This window comes from Mesoplodon bidens, assembly GCF_964165515.1.
Source record: "Mesoplodon bidens genome assembly, chromosome: 3".
Classification (NCBI taxonomy): domain Eukaryota; kingdom Metazoa; phylum Chordata; class Mammalia; order Artiodactyla; family Ziphiidae; genus Mesoplodon; species Mesoplodon bidens.
Window position 1 is genome coordinate 58,853,443 of NC_138178.1, and position 22,415 is coordinate 58,875,857.

Consider the following 22,415-nt stretch of genomic DNA (forward strand, 5'->3'; position numbering starts at 1 on the left):
CACTCATCAGTGCTGGTCTCTGTTGTGCCCCGCAGAGAAGGAGGTGGTCACAGACCCCATCGGTCTGGAGGCTTGTAGGGGTTAGAGCTGCAGGGATAGAGTGAGGGGAGGTGGGGGGTTGACACCCTCTCCTCCTGTCTCCTCTCCTCTCCCCCAGTTGTGAGCATCCGTCTGTCCCCTTGCATCCCAGCTCTAGCCGCTTCCTCCCTCCTGGTCCTGCTCCAGGTGTGAAAGCAAAGTCACCGTCTTCCCTTTGCCCAAGAGGGGGTGTGAGGAACCTACCTCCATCCTGTTCTCCCGCCCCTCTCCCTCTCTCTTCACTAGTAACACACACGTGCATACATACACACCAACACACATACATAGACAAACATAGACACGCATGCACACACACACACACACGAGTCTCTACATGCTCACCAGTCCTCTGTGCTCTGCTGCTCAGTCCCCACCGTTCACTAAAACCTGGTTGCCGAGGCCCCAGCCTCCTCCTGACTCACAGGCCCCGTGGGCTCCCTCTCCAGCCTTTGATGCAGGGGCACCCCCGTGCTCCTCAAACCTCCCCCGCTTCCTCTGGCCCCTGTTACATCACTCCCTCCTAGTTTTCCTCCCACCTGTCCACATGCTCATCCTGCTTGGCCAGTTCCCCTTCCTCCGTCCCCCCATGGGTGCACAAGCTGGGAGTCCATTCTGGGGCCTCTGCTCTTCCATGGTCAGGCTCCCTGGGAGATCTCCTCTGCACCCACACCATCCCCCAACACCTCTGGGGGACACTCCCAAACCCCATCTATAGTAAACTGCTCACCCAAGCTCCACACCACATCCAGCCCCGGACCGAGACTGTCTACATCCTCCCCACCCCTGCCCTTGCATGTACTCCCCTTCGAGTCAGAAATCTGTGAATAATCAAGTTCCCCCTGCCTCTCACTCCCCACCCATCCCACTTCACCATCCTGTCTAATTGGTTGGCAAACTTAGTTGAGTTTCTCCTGCATACTTTTCAAATCGGCCGTGCCCCCATTGGCTTGGCTCAGTCCCTCACACCTCTCCCCTGGGCTTCGCCCAGCTGCCCTGCAGGGTTTCCTCCAGGCCTTCTGACCATGGCACCCCTCCCACTTAAACTCTTCCAAGTTCCCGGTTACCTGGGATGAAATCCAAACTCCTTAACCCGGCAGCTTCCATCACCCTCGATCGCCTGCCCCAGACTCCTGTATGATAAGGGCAAGCGTTTTGGAGGCATCACGGCAGGCTCCGTGCCGAGCACCCGACCCACATCCCACATCACCAAGGGGTGGCATATCGCGGGGCTTAGCGGCCTAACTGCACCACCCCCTAATACTTATATGCTCTTAGGCAAGATACAGTTGGCATAGTATCTTCCTCATAGGAGTGTTATAAAGATTAAATGGGTTTTGTAAGTGAAGCGTGTCAGACAGTGCCTGGCACTTAGTAAGCAACAGAAGGTAGCGATTGCCACGATTACCTAGTTAACCTTGACAGCAGGCCCCTGAGGTGGGGACCATCATTATACCCATGCTACAGGTGAGAACACTAAAGGTAAGTTACCCAGGTCACGCAGCTTGTAAATGGCAGAGCCAGGGCCTGGGAGCCTCAGGGCCCCTGCCTGTGGCTTCCTCCAAGTCCCCGGGCCTGGATCCACCTCCACAGAGCTCTGTCTGATTCCTTCATTTCTGCTCTGCACTGGGAACAACTCCCTGAGGACAGCCATGCATCTTTCACATCTGGTTTTCCAGTCCGTAGCCCGGGGGTGTTCAGTAAACCTGGAAGGAAGGTCTAGTCAGTCGAGAGAGCCTGTGGGATCCACCTGGGACTCCCTTGTCTGCAGCCATCTCCCCTCCTCCCCGACCCCGTGGAAACCCTCAATCCCTGGAGGGTGGCGTTTGCTCAGCTTCCTCCCCGATGTCCAGCTGTTCCCCTCCCTCTTGGACCTCCCGCGCACTTTCACTAGGCTTTGACCATCTTAATCCCGTGCTCAAAAACCTTCGGTGGGCCCTCTATTGCCTGGAAGGGGACATTCACTTTCCTTAGTCTGGCATCCAAAGGTGTCTCCTGGTCCTGCTCCCTGGAAAGCCGTCCCTGCCCTCAGGCACCCGTAAGAATCCCCCATCTTCCAAGGATGCTTCCAAGCTCAGCCGCTTGACTGCATGCCTGCCCATCCTGAACGCCCACCTCACCCTGGAACCCGCCTGGAGGCACTCACCAGTTTCCCTTTCCACTGCGGTTTTTGGCAGGGACTGAGTCTCCTTCACTCTTATATCACCCATGGAGCTTGGCCCCAGTCAATACACACAGAGCAGATGCATCCTGGTCCACATGGGAGCTTCTCCATGGTATCAGACTGAGTCAAGAATCTGTCCCCCTGGAGGCAGTTCCTGCTGAAATCTCACAGGTAGCCTGCAGGAGTGGGGAGCACTGTACCAGGAGTAGTGTTCCTGGCCCTTTCTGCCTGTACGACCCTGGGCACATCCCTGGGCTTCACTAGATTTCACCAGTCACATGGGATCAAAGGCAGAGGTTGAACTTGCATGGCCTGAGGTTGAGTTCAGCCTTGAACTAGCATTCCAGGGTTCTTTGTTTTTGGATAACAGGTGTCCTTAGGCCTGATCTTAGGCTCTGGGCTGACAGGCCTGCAGCTGCCTCTCCCAAAAGGGACCTCAGCAGGTGAGGGTGCCTGGAGAGGCCATCCGGTCCAGGCTCCTGGACACATCTGTCCCCTTTGAAAAGGACAGTGATCTCCCCTGTTCTTTCAAACAAAAGCTGCAGCAGACAGGTCTCTAAAAGGTCCCTCAGTAACCCTTCTCTCACAGACTCCAAAACCTAAAACAAAACAAAATGCTGAGGCTAGCATCTCACGCCCAGCCTCTCAGCTGGCCAGTCCCCCAGCCCGCTGATATGACACACCTCGCCTCAGCAAGGGCCCTCCCTCATCCCACCCCACCTCCCCTGCAGCCTTGATCGTTCCACAAGGGACACCCATATCATCAGGCAGGTGAGATGTGCACACTCAGAGCAAAGCTGAGCACACTGGGGTGTCATCGTGGACCATAGTTAAAAGCAGGGACTGTTGCTGAACTGCCTGTGTTTGAAGCTTGGCTTTGCTGCTTTCTAGCTGTGTGCCCCTGGGAGGCTTACTAAACCTCTCTGTGCCTCCGTTTCCTCATCTGTAAAATGAGGCTAAGTGCAGGATTGATGTCAGAGGGTGGTTGTAAAGTTTACATGAGTTAATGCATGTCAAGCCCTTGGAGCAGCGCTGGGCTCACAGAGCATTCTCATGCTGCGGGGGTGATGCGTGACGGCATGGGCAAGGGGGCAGCGGCAGGACTGCTCATGGCCTGTGGGGATGATGGGGGGCTCAGCCACATGCGGGGGGGTTGGTCTTCCCAAGGAGTCCAGACAGTGCTGAGTCCTGGCTTATGGCCCAAGGCTGGTTTTTCTCCCCAGGCTCGGCCATCGCCTACTCTGCCTATGTGTTCCCGGACGCGCTGGTGAACACCGTCTTCCACGACTACTACGTGGCCCTGGCTGTGCTGAACACCCTCATTAGCACCGGCCTCTCCTGCTATTCCAGGTACTTGGCTGCTTTGTCTCAGATGGGATGGGGTTGGGGGCGGCACAGAGCACGCAGCTCCCTGGACTGTTGGAGGGGACGGTGGAAAAGACGCTCGGGAACCTGGGACTCAGTTCCAGATGGACTTCCAGTTGCCGGGCAGGACCAGCTTCACAGGCACACACCTGTGCAGGCACTCAGGGCCCTGTGATCAAGAAGGCTCCCCACTTGGTTTAATTCCCTGCTGTTGTTGTTTCAAAACACTTAATGAGTTTTGAACAAGGGGGTCTCCCTACTTTCCTTCTGCCCTGGGCTCTACAGGTTATGTAGCTTGTCCTGTTGCTGAACAAGTCACTTACCCTCCTTGAACCTCAGTTTGCTCATCTATAAGATGGGGTCAAGGGAGTTCCCTGGCGGTCCAGTGGTTAGGACTTGGTGTTTTCACTGCTGTGGCCCAGGTTCAATCCCTGGTTGGGGAACTAAGATCCTGCAAGCTGTGTGGCGTGGCCAAAAAAAAAAAAAAAAAAAAGTGGGGTCAACACTGCTACCTTGTGAGACAGATGTAAGGATTACAGGTAATGTATCCAGAGCACCTAACACAAGCCTGGCCCATAGGAGGTGCCCCATAAATGGGCCATCTGCTAATAGGGACAGAGGGGGCCAGCCTCTTGATAGAGGCACACCTTGGAGATACTGCAGGTTCAGTTCCAGACAACAGCAATAAAGCCAACATCACAATAAGGCAAGTCACACAAACTTTTTGGTTTCCCAGTGCATATAAAAGTTATATTTACACTATAGTCTATTAAGTGTGCAATAGCATTATGTCTAAAGAAACAATGCGCACACCTTTATTAAAAAATATTTTATTGGGCTTCCCTGGTGGCGCAGTGGTTGAGAGTCCACCTGCCGATGCAGGGGACACGGGTTTGTGCCCTGGTCCGGGAAGATCCCACATGCCGCAGAGCGTCTGGGCCCGTGAGCCATGGCCGTTGAGCCTGCGCGTCCGGAGCCTGTGCTCTGCAGCGGGAGAGGCCACAACAGTGAGAGGCCCGCGTACCGCAAAAGACAAACAAACAAACAAAACAAACTTTATTGCTAAAAATGCTATCATCTGACAACACAGTGTTGCCACAAACCTTCAATTTGCAAAAACCACAATAAAGCAAAGTGTAATAAAACAAGATATGCCTGGCTGTGTGGTGGGTGATGGATGATATTCAAATGTCCAACACATCCCCAGGGGAAGACTGGTGGCCATGAGTCATGCCCAGCTCACTGGCTCTTACTCCTTCTATTTTTTTCCTTCCATTCAAGGAAGCTCATTGGAGTATGAGTACAAGAGGCATTTTTTAGGATAACTACTCTAGTTTATTCAGCTCTTGGTAAAAATGAACTACCCGAAATTACTTGGGAAACCTCTGGAATGGTGGTGTTGGGGTAACATCCCTGTGTAGATGGTGCTGGGAGCTGGGGGCCTTTCATGGTGGGTTAGAAGAGCGCCAAGGAAGGCTGGCGGTCACCCCTGGCCATCTGTCCCCCTACCCGCGACTCCACTGAGCCAGTCTGAGTCTTCCAAATAGACTGCTGCTGGCCTCATAGAATTCTTATTCCTGGCAGCCACCACCTCTTCCCTCCCTAGGAGAAAACAGGGAGGGAGAGGTATGCTTCTGCAACTTCCCCGCAATGATTTTGGCTCCAGCTTTCTCTGGGTGACACTTTGGTTTTGTGGGATCCAGAGGTAGGCAAGTTCCCCAAACCTGACAGGTTGGTTTTCTTTAAAAACCAAAGGATAGAGCCTTAAACAGCATCGGGGATGCTTTTCCCAACTTGCCTTCCACTTACCTGTCCTGAGGCAGGTGGTGGGAAGCACAGAGCTGCTTGCCATGGGGGTGAGTCTCATTTCCAGGCTCAGTCTCAAGGTTGGGCTTTGTGTTGCTTCGTCCCTGGGGTAGGAGTGGGGGGTAAACTCCCCCTTCCCTCTTCCTGGAAATCGGAGCACCCCTCCAGCTGTGAGGAGATAGGGTCTTCCCAGAGGGTAGAAAACTGAATCAGACATCATGGGGTTATTACTTCCTTCTCCCCCAGTTCCTCAAGGGCTCTGGCGATTAAAAGCTCTTTCTGAAGTGCAACCTCTGTGCCAGGCCAGAGCTGTGAGGGCTGCCACGGATGGGGGAGAGGCGGAGATCGGGTCCCTGCCTCGGGTGAGACAAGGCATAACATACATAGAAAAGTAACACTGATGCTAAAAACAGCCCAAGAGAGATGAAGCGTGGCCTGGAGGTACAGTGTCTGGATGTGAGGGCTCACTGACAGGCCTGGGCCAAAGACACACCTGGATCAGGTCCTTGGACGAGCCACTGTCCTGCCTGGTTAGCTTCCGCGGGGCTGTGTGGCTCTGCTGTTGCGAACTTAGGATCAGAGGGAGGCAAGCACTGCGGACTGGTGGGGTAGGTGGGCTTCATGGGTGGAAGAAACAGTCCTGCCATTCATGATCCAGAACTGCTTTCCCATGAACTCCCAACGCAAATTCTTGGAACTTTTTTTTTTTTAAATCTTCCTGAATCACCTGTAAGCCACGAGGGTATATTGTTTTCTTCTAGCCAGGAGTCCTCCCTGATTGTTCGGGTACAATGAATGGGTCTTTTATTTCTTTATTTGTTTCTTTTTAATTTATTAATTTTGGCTGCATTGGATCTTCGTTGCTGTGCACGGGCTCTCTCTAGTTGTGGCGAGCGGGGGCTACTCTTTGTTGCGGTGCGCGGGCTTCTCATTGCGGTGGCTTCTCTTGTTGCGGAGCTCGGGCTCTAGGCGCGCGGGCTTCAGTAGTTGTGGCTCGTGGGTTCAGTAGCTGCAGCATGTGGGCCCTAGAGCGCGTGGGCTTCAGTAGTTGTGGTGTGCAGGCTCAGTAGTTGTGGCTCGCGGGCTCTAGAGCACAGGCTCAGTAGTTGTGGCGCACGGGCTTAGTTGCTCCGCGGCATGTGGGATCTCCCCGGACCAGGGCTCGAACCCGTGTCCTCTGCATTGGCAGGCGGATTCTTAACCACTGTGCCACCAGGGAAGTCCCTGAATGGGTCTTTTGGATGTGACATGCCTGGCACCTTTAGACAAACTTGTTTGGCAGGGCAGGTTGGCCAGGAATCTCTTGAATGTCCATTTGGGGCCTCTCCCTTGTCAATGAAATGGATTATTTCTGTTTATGGGGCACATCTGTGGCTGTTTCATCCATCCACCCATCCATCCATCTACCCAACCACCCATTCATCCATCCACCCACTCATCATCCATCCACCTATTCATCCATCCATCCACCCTTCCATCCAGCTACCCACCCATCCACCCATCCACCCATCCATCCATCCATCCATCCATCCATCTATCCACCCACCCATTCATGCATCAATCTACCCACCCAACCATCCATCCTTCCATCAATGCATCCAACCAACCACTCAACATTCCTTAAACGCCTGCCATGCTCCAAGTGTCATGCTAAGACCTGGGAAAACAGGGATGAGTGAGGCTCAGTCCTTGTCCTCAAAGAGTGCCCCGTGCAGTATGAGAAGCAGACTGCAGACCCTCAAAAAGTCCAGATGGAGTCATCATTTCCTTTAAAGGCCAGAGGAAAAGGCTTTCAGTGTGTAGCATTACAGGATATAACATAAGCAAATAATGATAATACAAAATGACACCTGCTTGGATTCCCAGGCTTCTGCGAAGTGGCCTTAGGAATGAGTATTGAGGAAGGTTGAACACTTTAGCTGGAGAGGAGGGAAGGGCATTTTGGACAGAGCCAACAGCCTGGACAAGGGCGAGGGCCTGGAGAGGATGGGATGGCATTGGGAGGCAACAAGGAGCTTCAGAGTTGCCAGAGCCTGTGGGGCTGGAAGGGGGGAGAGAAGCTAGAGGGGGGCTAGAGAGAGGCAGGGGAAATGGAAGCACCTCGTGTGTCCTACAGAGGACTGGCCCTGTCCTCGTGAAGGACAGTAAACTTCCTAAGAAGACAATTCTGTGGATTCAGCTCCCGTGCCCTGCGGGGCTTAAGTGGGGACTTGGGGAACAGAAAGGGAGAGAGGGGCAAACGCCACACGCTGAGAGTCAAGGATAGAGTGGATGTCCCCCCGTGGGCCCGTCCGGCCTCCTTCCCATCTGGTCTGCTCTCCTTTCCATGTGTCGGTGGATCCCTGCTCTTACAAGGCCCGCCCTCTTTGTTTTCATTCTCTGTCTTTGTCTTCAGTGTCTGAGGAGTGAGGAAGGGGGCTCGTGTGTGGAGAGAGGCTCTGGCCCTGATTAACTTCAAGAGAAGCAGGTGGAGGAGGGCGAGGGCCGTCTGGGGTCCCGATTTCACAGACTTGCTGTGCTGCCTCTGGCCGATCACGGCCTTTAAACAGGGGCATCTAAGAAGACGTCCCCTGGGTTCCTTCTGGTGTGAGCATTCTATGATGCCCGCTTCAGTGCCTTTTCCAAGATTTCTCTCCTTGCCTTCTTCCCTACCCCCCAAGCCCATGTCTGCCTCCCCCTTCCTGCTCTATCCGTCCGTGGTATGGCCAGGAGTGTGAGAACCACCTCCTTCCCTGAGCAGCAGACCGTGGAGCTCAGGAGTCATGCTTTAGTTATCCACATGCTTCCCAGAGTAGCATGGTCCTAGTGGCGTTCATTCCCTTACGATACATGTCCATTAGGTAAAGTCCACCCAGGGAGACGTGGCCTCCCCCAGCTGTTCTTTCGATCCTTATTATCATGGAATTCAGTTCAAAGGAACACGTTCCAGAAAACTGCTTTCTTGTTCTGCAGCATTTGAGGGGGGGAATGACAGAACGTGTGACCTCTCTGTGGCTCTCGGAGCCAGGTGAGGGTGACAGAGACCCTGCCTGCTCATACCCGCTGACAGCCCGAAAGCCCAGGAAGGCACCACCACTCTCTCAGGAATGGTAGTTACACAGTATTTGCTGTTTACCACGAGTCACTCCACGCACTTTTCCGTTCATCCATTCAAAGCATCCAACCGTTGGTTTTTTGACACATACTTGCTCAGTGAAATGCCTTGTGGTCGGTGCTGTGAGGGAGAGATGAATTTTCATCCTCGGTGGAGAGTGAGCTGTGCTCTGAGAGCCTTGCCGTGGCAGTGCTGTTGTGGCAGCTCAGAGGGGCATGGGGCAGGCCTGGAAGGGGGTTTGGAGGTCAGAGCTGGAGACAGGAGGCTTAGCAGACAGTGGTTCTCAGATACATCTGGAGGTCAGAGAGCTCAGTCAGATGACAGAGTGCTGCTAGGGCCAGGGGCCAGCACGTGCAAATGTCCACATTCCTGCTGTGTCACCCACACAACAACCAAACTACCATAACATCCGCCCCCAACACACATACAGACACACCTCCGCAACAGTATGATGTTTCCAAAGGCCCACTTCCTTCAAGCACTAGTTCTAGAATTCACCTGCAAATCTTTCCAGCTTTGTTACAACAAGAATTTATCAGGTTTCAGAATAGACTGGTATTGTATCAACCCTCTCTTGCTGGAGGCTTCTCCCAAAATCCAGTGTTTCCTGCCCACCTGGTTCTAGGCAGAGGAGGCCTGGCTCCCTGACTCCCAGCTCTGGGGTGCAGGGATTGCCTTACCAGGCGAGGCTTTGGAGACTTTGGGGTGTGGGGTGCTTTGGAGGATGCTGTGGCTCCCTCCCGTCCCTCTCGGAATCTCTGGCTGTGGCGACACCCTGTGGCCTGATTTGGAATTGCACCTTGGTAGTGGGAGGCCCCCCATCTCTGTGGCTGCTGGCCCTTCTGCCTCTTATTCTTTGTTGCTGTCTCTCTTCTGTTCTGCTTTTTCTCCTTTTCCCCCCTGTAGACTCGGCTTTGAAGCTGGAGAGGCTGGTTCGTTTGCCCTTGGGGAAGTACTTTATCAGGCTGGGCGAAATGTCTCAAGTCGCAGGAAATCCATGGTTTGGGGGATGGCCCTCGTCAGCCAGAGCCAGCCTTCTTCCTGTGTAAGTGGCCGCAGAAAGAGCGTGCTTTAATAGCGAGTCTCTTTGCATCCAGAGGTGATAGGCTGTGGCAGTGCATGGGGAGGGAGGGAGTAGGCTTGCCGTGGCTGGACAGGGTCTGCCAGCGTGGACTGAGAAGGCCATCGAGATGGGCCCTGGTTCCTGGGGCAGCGGGAGTGTGTTCCGATTGCCTCCTGGGGCAGAGGGGTGTCTGTAAGGTAAGGACAGAGGCTGGGTAGTGGTCAGGTGCCTGCTCTGCCTGCACGAGGGGAGAGGGTGGGAAGCCAGCCAGATGGCCCTGGCTGTAAATCCTAGCTTTGCCTCTTATTAGCTCCTGTGATTTTAGGCAAATCACCCAGAACTCATCTGGTCCCTCCTGTTCCTATTTTCTGGCACGACGTAGCTACAGGATGGGGATGGGGAGAGGATAGCTCCTATAACACACATTCTTTTTAAAAGCTGCCATTTCGTGAGTGTTACTCTGTGCTGTGCACAGCTGTAAGTTCTTTGCGAGCATCATTTTATCAAACCCTTGCAACAATCCCTTGCAGGGATTCTGTTGTTGTCCCTATGTTACACATGAGGATTTGGGGGCACACAAGGGTTACATCACCTGCTGGATGACATGGTCACAAAGGGCAGGGACAGGATCAGCCTCAGGGTGTCTGCCAGATCGTGACCCTGTGCAGCCTCACCAATCCCGGGGTTTGTGGTTCCTTCCAAGGCTGGGGTTCTATTCTGGGGATCGATGAATGGAGGTCCCTTATTTCTCCTCCTCCTTCTTGAACTTCTCTTCCATCTCTGCCCAGTGTCCACAGGGTCAGGAAAGAAGGAGGGACATGCCCATGGGCTGGAGCAAAGTTGGAGCTGATCTCTGGAGGTTATGGGGCTTCTCGGGGTCCACGGTGGCTGCCTCTTACCCAGAACAGGGATCCCCAGGCTGGGCTGCCCTGAGAGCTGGACGGCACACAGCAGCCTGGCGATGTCATGTCCTCAGACACGATTCTGAGCGGGATGCTGGGGATGGAGAGCTGAGCAGACCCAGCTCTGCCCTCGAGGAGAGTTCCCCGACCACTCAGGAGGCAGGTGTGGGTGTCTCTGCCATTTTCCATGCCAAAGGATGTGGGCACAGTGGGGCTTGTAGTCAGGTGACTGCACTGGCTTGTAGGGGACGTGAATAACCTGGAGGGGGAGATGGGCCTGGGCTGCAGGGGCAGCAGACTATGTCTGGTGGAGAAAGGGCAGGCCAGTGGGCTGGGACGGGGTATCTGGAGAGCAGAGGTGAAGAGCAGTGGTGGGACATAGACTCCATCCCCGCTGGACAGTGTGATGAGGGGCAGAACTGTCGACGGGGGGCTGAGATGGCCCCAGCGCCTCCCTCATCTTACGGGCTGCACTACCCCACGAGCCTCAGCGCCCGGGCTCTGCACACCACCCTTGGGGGTCCTCTGGCCTCGCAGCCCTGTGGGCACCAAGGGAGGATCCATCCCCCACAACACCCTGTGCTGCTGAAGCGGGTACCTGCCCTGCCTCCCAGCCCAGCCTGGGCGTGTGAGCTCTCCCTTGCCCGAGCCCCAGTTCAGGGCCGTGGTTTCACGTGGAGCCTTTCCTTACCCCTCCCCTCCCAGTACCCAGCCTGCCATCTGTGCTGCCCGGCTCCGCACACCCTCAGCTGCTGCCCCTTCCTCAGGCTGGGCCCAAGCCAGCTGAGGCCCCATCGTGTTCCATCCAGGAGGAGCTGCCTATCTTTGCGACAGTCGGCACCACTCATTTTAATGCTGGCTTCATCTGTCTTGGAACCGGAGGCAGGTGGGGGTGATGATGAAAGAGAGAAGGAAGGACCATGCTTACTTAGTTTCCCCAGCCCAGTATCCCTGTGTGTGGTATTAAATATTCCAGAAATCTCTTAAGTAATTAAACACCTAATTGCACCCAGGGCTTCTGCAGGGTAATCAGCTGGCGCCTCTGACTAATTAAGCATCTCAACCTTCGCAGAGGTGCTCGCCCCACGAGCTTCTCAGGATGCTGGGAGATGGTTGCCCCTCCCCGCCCACCCTGAGCTCTTTCCACATCTGAGACTGAGCCGTTCCCATCAGGGTGGGACAAGTGGAGAGCGCTGGGGGAGAAGCTGCCGGCCCTAGGAGGAGCTTGTGCAAAAATGCTTGTCCTTCGTGGGTTACTCGCCCTTGGTTATTTTTAATGTGCATGTGTGTGTTATTTACTGAAACTCTTTTCATTCTCATTTCTCGCCCCTTTCCTTCCCTGATTTAGGTTTCTTGAGGTCCAGAAGCCCAGGCTCTGTAAGATGCTTCGTGTCCTGGCCTTCGCTTATCCCTACACCTGGGACTCCCTTCCCATCTTCTCCAGGGTAAGGGCCCGGCTCCAACCCCTCTCTGCCTGTTGGCAGCATCGGGGAATCAACTGTGTCCTGAGCTCTGGGGGTCGGAGCGCCGTCCTGGTCACAGTGGGACACACAGGAGTCGAGCCCCAGGTGCTCCTTTCATGGCACTTGGAGACTAGTTAAGAGACGGCATGAACACAGAGGCCCTGATGAACATAGGAGATGCACCAGTGGCCAGTGCTGACTGGGGGCTCAGGAGCAATCGTAGAGGGCTGGGCAGGGGAGGTAGCCTGGGGTTCAGTAGAGTGACCAGGAGAGCGGGCTCTGGAGGCAAATCTGTAATATTTACTCACTGCAAGACATTGGACGAGTTATCTTCCACCTCTGTGTCTTGATTTCCCTCATCTGTAAAATGGCCTGGTAATAACACCTCCTTTTGTCAGGCTATGGGGAGGATTATATGAGACAATGTGTAAAGTGTTAGCTGGTGGTGAGAGTCCAGTAAATGCAGTATTATATATTATCATCAATTAACATAGTAGTAGTAGTGGTGAAGGAAAATATATGAATGAAGGTCTTAAAGGATAGATGGGAATTAGATGGAGAACACAAAGGAAGAGGGTGTAGGAGGAAAGATAAAAGGGGGAAAGTTCATGCACGTTCAAATCCCAGTCCCACTGCTCACGGGCTGTGTGACCCTAGGCAATGAACATAAGCTCTCTGAGCCTCGGTTTCCTCATCTTTATTTTTTTTTAATTTTTAAATTTTTTATAAATTTATTTTATTTATTTATTTTTGGCTGCGTTGGGTCTTCGTTGCTGCACGTGGGCTTTCTCTAGTTGCAGTGAGCCAGGGCTGCTCTTTATTGCGCAGGCTTCTTATCGCAGTGGCTTGTCTTGCTGCGGAGCATGGGCTCTAGTCGCCCGGGCTTCAGTAGTTGTGGCACGCAGGCTCAGTAGTTGTGGCTCGCGGGCTCTAGAGCGCAGGCTCAGTAGTTGTGGCACACGGGCTGAGTTGCTCCGTGGCATATGGGATCTTCCTGGACCAGGGCTTGAACCCACGTCCCCTGCATTGACAGGCGGATTCTTAACCACTGCGCCACCAGGGAATTCCTCCTCATCTTTAAATGAGGCTGACATCCTGTCTTTCACAGGGGGGTAGAGGAGAATAATTAAATAAACAGAACTGATGGGCTCAGCAATGCCAAGCCCAGGCCCAGTGGGTGGCATTCCCCTCCCAGAGGCAGCGTAAGGCTGCCTTACACTGCTGCATGAGGCCAGGATGGCAGGGCCCAGGGATAAAGGAGAGGTGTCGAGCTGGCTTCATTAGCTGAGGCACTGAGCGTGTGCTCCTGCTGAGTTCGTGTGGGCCTGGGGGGGACCCAGAGATGGGGATGCAGCCCATTTCCTTGAATCCTTCTTCAAGGACACAGACCACACACAGGAAACCAGAGCAAAGAACAAGCCGGTCCCACAAGGCCACCAAAGCATACAGCACAAGTTCTTGCTATTATGAGCGCTGGGTGCTCCTGGCACTGCACCAGCCAGTGGGCAGCGGGGGAGGGGAGGGCTTACCCTAAATGGCGATGTGGCTGAGCACACAGGTTCTGGAATCAGCCTGACTTCACTGCTAGTTAGTGGTTTGCAAGTCACCCTCCAGCCCAGTTTCCTCATCTGCAAAGTGGGGGGAATAGTGTCTGCCTTGTGGTCATTGTTGAGGCTCTGATGAAGTGATGCACGTAAAAGGCCTTGGCCTAGTGTCCTCTGTAGTGGTGGCTGCCGCCGCTGTTTATAACAATCGTACAAAAACCGTACTGAACTCCACACCAGGGTAATGTCCATAATTAATAGTTTGTGATGATTCAGAAGGCCTTCCAGGGATTTTTAGGCCTTAAAGCCTTAATTAGGAGCATCAATTCAGGGGATGTGCTGGTTAGAAGTGAGTTCAAGTGTGAATAGGCCATGTTTTACTATACTTACGTTTTAGCCCCAGGAAAAATGTAGCGATATATCTAACTGGATTTTTCTTTTCCTTTAATTTTGTCTTCACTTCTGTTGTTTTCCTTTTCTTCCTTTCTTTCTTTCTTCCTTTCTTTCCTTTTTCTTTTTTTGGAATTAAATAATCCAAAGGCTCTCATGAGCATGAGGGGGATTAAACTACAGTTGCCTTGGGTCTCAGTTGATCACACTCAGAACAGGAAGCCTGCGAGTTCCGTTTCCAAGCCACAGAACTGGAGAGGGAACAGCCTTGGCCCACAGAGTCCACACATATGCGTGGGGATGTCTGCAGGCCTCCTCTCAAGACCTGACATACGTTCCTACCTTCCTTCCTTCCTTCCTCTCTCTCTTTCTTTCCTTCTCTTTTTAAAATTTTTTACTTTATAATGAACATAGTTGATTAACAATGTTGTGTTAGTTTCAGGTATACAACAAAGTGATTCAATGATACATATACATGTATCTATTCTTTTTCAAATTCTTTTCCCGTTTAGGTTATTATAGAATATTGAGTTCCCTGTGCTATGTAGTATGTCCTTGTTGGTTATCTATTTTAAGACCTGACGTTTCTTTAAATACCTGCAGCTATTCCTCTTCCCTGGGGAGACTGCACAGAACGAAGCCACCTTGTACCACCAGAAGCACATGGCCGTGACCCTCCTGGCCTCTTTCCTCTACTCTGCGCATCTGCCGGAGCGCCTGGCTCCTGGACGCTTCGACTACATTGGTGAGTGCCTGGTGGCCCTGATGCCCCTTGCCCTGCTGTCCAGGGAGGGTTCCCATCCCTGACACCAGTGCACACAGTTGCAAAGAGAGGCCGGGGCAGGGAGAGAAGCAATTCTTCAGGAAGTTCTCCAGGCACAGACCAAGGTTAGTGAAATTGTAAGGTGACAGAGGCCAGGATGTACGTAGCCAGTGGACGACCAGGGAGGATGGCGGAGGATGGAGAGGAGGTAGATCTAGGATTCTAAAGCATTTCCAGCAGGTATGGGGACAGGAGAGTCCCATTATTACCTAGAATGTGAAATTCCGTTATTCAATGAACATGTAAGGCAGCCGTAAAGAGGAAGAGGAAAGACAGAGTACAGCTGGCTCTGAGGGTACCAGCTGGCAGGGGGCTGTGCTGAGGAGAGGAAAGTGTCTTTGTCTCATTCAGGTGGGTACGATGGGGCCAGGAATTGTGGTAGAACAGTGGTTCTCAGGTATGGCCCCTGGACCAGCAGTCTCAGCATCACCTGGGAACACACAGATTCTCAGCTCCCAGCGCCCAGACATCCCGTGTCTCAGAAGCTTGTGTGATTCTCCAGGTGAGCCTGAGCTCATTCAAGTTAGAGAAGCCATGTGGTGGAGAGGAGGTGTCGGAAGCACAGGGGTTTACACCTGCTGGCAGGGTTCCTTCCTCTCTGTCTAGGGAAGTGGGTGGCACTGCGGAACGTGTCTCCTCCACCCTGGCTCTGGGACTGGCTGGAGGAGGGACCCTTGGGCCACTTCTGGTGAGGCTGATGAGTCCTGGGATGAGAGCTCCTTAGCTAAGCTATCAATACCACGGGGATTCAGAGCCTCATCCCCAGGTGGCGGGCAGGAAGCTTGGTTCTCCCGAAGCCCATTTTGTCCATGGGGTTCCATCTTCTGCCCAAGACACATGGCCAGATTTTGCTTTGTTTGCTCTGATTAGAGTTTCATCTCCTTTACTTCTTTACTTCTTCTCTCCTGCCAGAAGGGATTACAATGAACAAAATGCTTAGAGGGCAGATTTCAAAAAAGGAGGGAGATGAGAGGGCCAGGGGATTGGAACCTGCCTAAGGAACTGCCCAGCACGTCCACCGCCCCAGCTCCAGCCAGATGAAATAGAGGTGGTAGTGTACGAAGTGTGGGGGTGGGGGTGGTGGGCAGGAAAAACAGCCCTGGGCCTTGTTTTGCCAGCTCTGGCTTCTTAATAACATTTTATTTACTCGCCTCTATCCTGTCCTCTTGGGCCCAGAGCAGAAAGACACTCCTATAGGGGGAAATTGGCCAGACGGGCAGTTAGTAACAGATCTTTAACAAAGGGTTTGGAAAGTTCTCCTTCCCTAAATAACAGAGCCAGTCAGATGCTGGGCTCCCTCTCCAACGCCCACAGGAAGTTCCTCCCTATTCCTGCCAGGAGGGATTGTTGAAATCGCTCTTCCTGCTGCAGGCACATTTCACATCTGTTCAGTGCTCGTGGCTCTTCTGTCTTTTTATCTCCTGCCCTAACAGAGACAGGTTTGTGCCTCAGTTGGTGAGCACAGCTGGTCCCCTCCTTCTGCTTGGCCCTGTGTCCTTGGAGTACATGGCTCTCGCTGGATAAGGAACCACATCGTTGCATCACACACAGATTGGAAATTGGATACAGCCCAGTAGTATGGCTTGAGTGAGGCAAGGGTGGCTCCTCCAGGCACACTTCCTCCCTGGGGGATGCAGGCTGGGGTGCTGGTAGCTCCCTGCCCTAAGGAACTCATTGGCCACCTACTCAACTCTCCTACATCCTCATTCCTGACTCTGCTCTTGCTCAGTTGGGCAGATGGCCAGGCTGTTTCCTTCTGTGGACACATTTATTGAATACTTACTCTGGGTTAAGTCCTGCGGGTACAACACTGAATTCTTTTTTTTTTTTTTTTTTTTTAACTGAAGGAGAATCTTTAACTCTTGTGTCGTATTAGCTAGGGCTGCCATAACAAAGAACCACAGACTGGGTGGCTGAAACAACAGCAATTTATTTTCCCACAATTCTGGAGGTCAGAAGTCTGAGATCAAGGGGACGGCAGGGTTGGTTTCTTCCAAGTCCTCTCTCCTTGGCTTGCCCGTGGCCATCTCCATTTCTCTTCACATGGTCTTTCCTCTGTGTACGTGCATGTCTGCATCCTAATCTCCCCTTCTTAGAAGGACACCAATCAGAGTGGGTCCCACGCTAGTGACCTCATTTTAACTCAATTGTCTCTTAAAGACCTTATGTCCAAATATGATCACATTCTAAGGTACTGGGGGTTGGGACTTTCAACATATGAATTTGGGAGGGGGAGATACAACTCAGCCCATGAAACATGGTTTCTGCAGGCTGTCCCCCAAAGCGATCCCCAGCCCTGGGCAATGGACTCCTTTTCTCACCAGTCACCAAATCAGCACATCCCTGCTCACTCCAACCACCCTCCACTGGACTCCCACCCTCTGGGGATGCATACATGGTGACTGGGGTCCTGTAAGTTATTGGAGAGGAAGAGCCCCTGGTTGTGTCTGGGATTAACCAGCAGTGGGGCGAGGAGCACCTCGTAAGAGGCCAACAGAAAATTTGGCTGGCTTCTCCTTTGGGATTGAAGTCAGTATCTGAGCTGATCAGTGACAGCTCTCAAGAGGTAACCTTTGGCAGAACTTTTTCATGTGAAAAACAGGACTGGTGGATAAGTTGTTTTAAAAATGGATTTGGTTTGCTCTGATGGCCCTTTTATTTTTCTCATATTACATTTTAAAAATAAATTTTTAAAGTATATATTATATATTACATAATACCCTAATTTCAGGTATATGATTCAATGATTTTTTAGTAAATTTACCACATTGTACAACCATCACCATATATGAGTTTTAGAACATTTTCATCACTCCAGTAAGATCCTCTGTGCCCATGTACTGTTAATCCCAACTCCCACCCCTGCCTGAAGCAACCACTAATCTATTTTCTGTCTCTGTGGATTTCCCTTTTCTGGACATTTGATATAAATGGAATCATACAATATATGGTCTCTTGTATCTGGCTTCTTTCACACCACATAGTGTTTTTAGCATACATGCCATAGCATGTATCAATCCATTCCTTTTCTATTGCTGATCTTGGTGGTCTTTTGTGTGTTTGCTATAGGTCATAGTCACCAGCTGTTTCATGTGTGTGTGATCCTGGCCACACACATGCAGATGGAAGCCATCCTTCTGGACAAGACTCTAAGGAAGGAATGGCTCCTGGCCCACTCCAGGCCCCTGTTGTTCTCTCAGATAGCTGGAGCCATACTTCTGTGCCTCATCTTCAGCCTCAGCAACATAATTTATTTCTCAGCTGCTCTGTATCGGATTCCTGAGCCAGAGTTACATAAAAAAGAAACATAATTCAGACCATAAGCTTTTTGTGCCAAATGTCAACATTAAGCTACAACTTCCTAACCACCATAAGCCAGTGTCATGGTACCAGTTTACAGTGGCCTAAAATATTTATAATGGTTGGTGTCTTGGCATTTTTGAATGGGTTCATGTCAATAAGGTATTGACATGGGGACATTTCTCTGGACGTGCATTGGTTCCATATGTGTGATTTTAAAAGGGGAACATGGATTCAAGTAAGTCCTCATTCAGGCAAATCATTAATATTTCATTTAGTTTTTAATTTATTTAAAGTGAGTTCTCCAATCCTATTTAAACAATTGGATTAAGCATACCTCCCTTGTAGCTTTACTATGAAATAGTTGGATTCACCTTTACTACCCTTGTAGTATTACTCTTGCAGAATGCAGTGTGCTTCATCTGATGAGTTTCATGTAACAAAGCCTCTCCCAAGAGCTCCCACAGTGGGAAGAGAATGAGCTGGAAAGGTCAGTAGGGGAACCTGAGAAAGAGTATGTTGGGTCTGTGGGAGCCCTGGGGGCTGGGAAGGCATTCCAGAATGAAGAAACCTGGTTTGGGGAGTGGTCTTCTTCCTTTCCCCACCTAGTGAAGGGAATGAATAGAAAGAGAGTCCTCTTTTCCTACAAGTACATTCTTTTTCACAATGCAGGGTTCCCATGTCATTATAGATTTGGATTTTCTTAAAAGTCCACAGCCTGTGGCTAAGTGTTATGTGTTCTGTTTTGCTCTGTTTTCTTGTCACCAGTTTGATGGTGCCAAGTATTATGCAGCACAGGTAAAATGTGTTACCCAGTGGGCATTGGCTGAGTCAATCCCAATTGGTTGTGCTTGTCTGTCACCTTTTAAGCCAATGACATCACGATATTTGGGGAGGTTATACATTTGATGTTGCTTCAGCATTTCATATATACTGCCGAGTTTAGTGTTCATGTGCAGAGGATGCTAAAGACCTTGCCAAAGGGATGGAAACACTTGGTGAGCTTGTGACAAATGTAGATTCCCCAGGCGAATCAGGAGATGCTGCTTTACTGGTTTAAAATGTTGGTTTCCTGGAGAAGATCTACACTGGAGAAAGTTCCCCAGGTGATTCTGAGTCAGGAGGGCCGTGGGCCAAACTTGCAGAAATGCTGATGTCACAAATTCCAGAAGGTACTGGGCCTATCAGCTTTGTTTTGATTGGTCTAACTTTTAGCAACTCACCACCTAAGAATGTGTCCCCTGCTTTCTACTCTGTGGAGTATATTACAAAACACTGAGTATTTTCTCATCTGTTGCATTACTAATTAAAGTTCACTGTTTCATGATGTGTTCAGAGAGTACAGAAATGCTGACACAAAACAGTTTTTAACAGAAGCCCATCACTCCTGTTGTGCACTTGCTAATGACTTAAGGGGCCATCCATCACAATGCAGGATCCTCTTTTGCTGACTCAGCAGCACCCCCATATCTTAGTATACTGCCTCTATGGTTTACTGGCCCAGACACTCGAATGGCCTTATAAATAAATCATCGTCCAATCTTCTGAGCATAAGTAACAATCTATATTGGATGCGAGTGGTCAAGAAATACGATTTCATTAGTTTTATTATCTGTTTACTTCCTCTGGGGAAGGTAGACTGATAAAATAATCTGGGCTGGTAAATTTTTGGCACATTAATTGCTAGCTGCATGACAAAATTTGTTTTTTTGGCAAGAGGCTGACATTGTTAGTGGAATCTTACTCCAGCAGGGTCTGCGGGCTTCCATTTCATGTTATTGTAACTTCAGTCTTATGGTGGACAAAAGTATAAAGTTTAAATACTCCATTCTAGTAATGCCAAAGGCATGAAGGCTTTTAAATTCTCTTGTTTATAGAGAGTAAAATAAGGTTCTTCATTTAGCTCAGAAGTAGTTGAAAGATAACGGGTGACTAATTTGAAGGACTTTTAGATTATTTAATTTAATCTTTGGTTACGTTGCTTTTTCAGCATGCTTAATGATGAAAATGAAATGTTAAATCAACAAAATAAGACCAGGTGTTTCATAATGTTTTTATAAGTTTGGTAAACTTAGTCCCATTGTATACTTTTGGACAGTGTTACAAATTAAAATTTTATAACAGTTTGCAGTACACTGATTTGGAAGCGTCTAACGTTGAGTGAGAATGGGTTCAAATATATTAATTATCATTAAGTATTATGAAGTCTAATGTGAGTATAGTTTTGCCTAAGCCATTCCGGAAATTAAAAAGTTTGGCAGTGGGTCAGTTGAAACCTCACTGGGAAGATGTCTTTTAATGTAGCAGTTCTCGCATTTTTTTCGTGTCTCAATACACTTTAGAGATGTACCATATTCCCACTGCTGTCTCCAAAGGCGACGGGGGAGAGAATTCCTAAAGAGATGTATTTCTTCCCCCTCCTCCTGCTTGAGAAACACTACTGTAAAATTTGCCAGTCACTTTTGTTGTGATAAAACTCAGATATGTTTGAATGAGGCCATTTAGTCAATTGCCCCAGAGTTTCATTTTCCTTTGCTCAGTTCTTAGAAAGGAACTCTCCCTCTTCTTTCTAAAGACATGAATTTGTCATTGTTGATTAGAATTAGAAGTGGGATGTTTAGAAGCCTTTTGAGTACAAAGTGATTTAAATATTTGGTCTGCTGCAATCTTTCTCAAAGTGTTTTTTGTGGAAGGAACTCAGCTCCCAGGAGATGTTCTGAGGAAGGCAGGGTGGGGAAGAAAGCTGTTTTCGGATGCATTGGAGAAAACTTTCCTGTGGATCTGCTGTGTCCCAAATTTGTTGTGGTTATGGTACCCTTTTTATATGAAACACCTATTAACACTGTATAACAACACTTTATAACATATTGTTGAATGCCAGCCTCTGATTTTCCAGTCGACAATCCATTATGGATGAAAAGGCAGAGACCTATGTCCAAACTCAGAGATGTGGGCTTCCCTGGTGGCGCAGTGGTTGAGAGTCCGCCTGCCAATGCAGGGGACACGGGTTCGTGTCCCGGTCCTGGAAGATCCCACATGCCGTGGAGCGGCTGGGCCCGTGAGCCATGGCCGCTGAGCCTGCGCATCCGGAGCCTGTGCTCCGCAACAGGAGAGGCCACAACAGTGAGAGGCCCGCGTACGGCAAAAAAACAAAAAACAAAAAACAAAAAAACAAAAACAAACTCAGAGATGTTCTTCCAACTTATACTAATGTCTGGTTTTCTTAAACTGTGTGGAAGAAAAAATAAAATGTATTTATTATAGGAAGGTCCTTCCGTTTCTCACTTGACTTGGTTATATTTCACCTACCCCACTGCAAACATGTTCATTCATCATGAGAAATAGATTCCTGTACGTGTGTTTTGTTAAGTCATTCAGTGAACATTTATTTAGTGCTTGGTATGTATAGAACAAACACCGTCCTAGGAGTTGGGGATACAGAAGAGAACAAAACCCAAACCATCCTTCCCTCATGGAGCTGATGTTCTACGTCAGTCAGTAGGACAAGAGATATAGATAAATTCAGATAATGGTAAGTGCTTAGAAAATAAGCCTGGGACTTCCCTAGTGGCGCAGTGGTTAAGAATCCGCCTGCCAATGCAGGGGACACGGGTTCGAGCCCTGGTCCGGGAAGATCCCACATGCTGTGGAGCAACTAAGCCCATGTGCCACAACTACCGAACCTGTGCTCTAGAGCCCACGAGCCACAACTACTGAAGCCCGTGAGCCACAGCTACTGAAGCCCGCACACCTAGAGCCTGTGCTCCGCAACAAGAGAAGCCCACGCACCACAACGAAGAGTAGCCCCCGCTGGCTGCAACTAGAGAAAGCCGTGTGAAGCAACAAAGAACCAACACAGCCAAAAATAAATAAATAAATTTATAAAAAGAGAAAAGAAAAGAAGCCTGGTGAGGGACTAGGGAGGGTTGGGGTGGGGCAGCTGAGATAGGATGGGCACTCTGATAAACTGGTATTTGAGGAGAGACTTGATGGGTGAAAAGGAGCCAACTTTGCCAGCATGTGGGGGAGAGTATTTCAGGTCCAGGTAGCTGTAAGTGCAAAGGCCCTAGGGCAAGTAAGCGTTTGTCTTATTGGAAGGATAGAAATCAGGCCACTCATTCCTGAAATGTATAGCTCCAGAAGACATCGGTGTGACTCAAAGAATTATGAAATTTTTCCTGAATGTTCCTCCCGGGAGATTGCCCAAGGGGTTTTCCTATGGCCCCTTGGTATTTGTATGAATTCTTCAGCTCTGTAATAAACGTACTTCAGCAAATGGTTGTCACACACATTCTCTCTGTGCTAAGAAACGGGTTTCTAAAACTGGCTTACATGTTGTCTCCTCCAGAGCATGGAACCACGAGCCTCAAAGAAAATTTAATCTAGCCTTTAAAAAATGTGTGTGATGATGTAAAATGCACATGCT

The 22,415-nt window shown here is 50.4% G+C and overlaps 1 protein-coding gene across 4 annotated transcripts in view; it reads left to right on the top strand.

The window, feature by feature from the left end:
• Nucleotides 1-21,898, top strand: part of PAQR5 (progestin and adipoQ receptor family member 5) — an 84,825-nt gene extending 62,927 nt beyond the window's left edge. For all 4 annotated transcript variants that reach the window (XM_081227415.1, XM_081227414.1, XM_081227416.1 and 1 more), the window contains 4 exons: nt 3,463-3,589; nt 11,818-11,914; nt 14,470-14,611; nt 17,759-21,898. In XM_081227415.1, the coding sequence (XP_081083541.1) occupies nt 3,463-3,589; nt 11,818-11,914; nt 14,470-14,611; nt 17,759-18,000 (608 nt within the window). In that variant the 3' untranslated portion in view covers nt 18,001-21,898. The remainder of the gene's footprint in view (nt 1-3,462; nt 3,590-11,817; nt 11,915-14,469; nt 14,612-17,758) is intronic.
• The last annotated feature ends 517 nt before the right edge of the window (nt 21,899-22,415 follow it).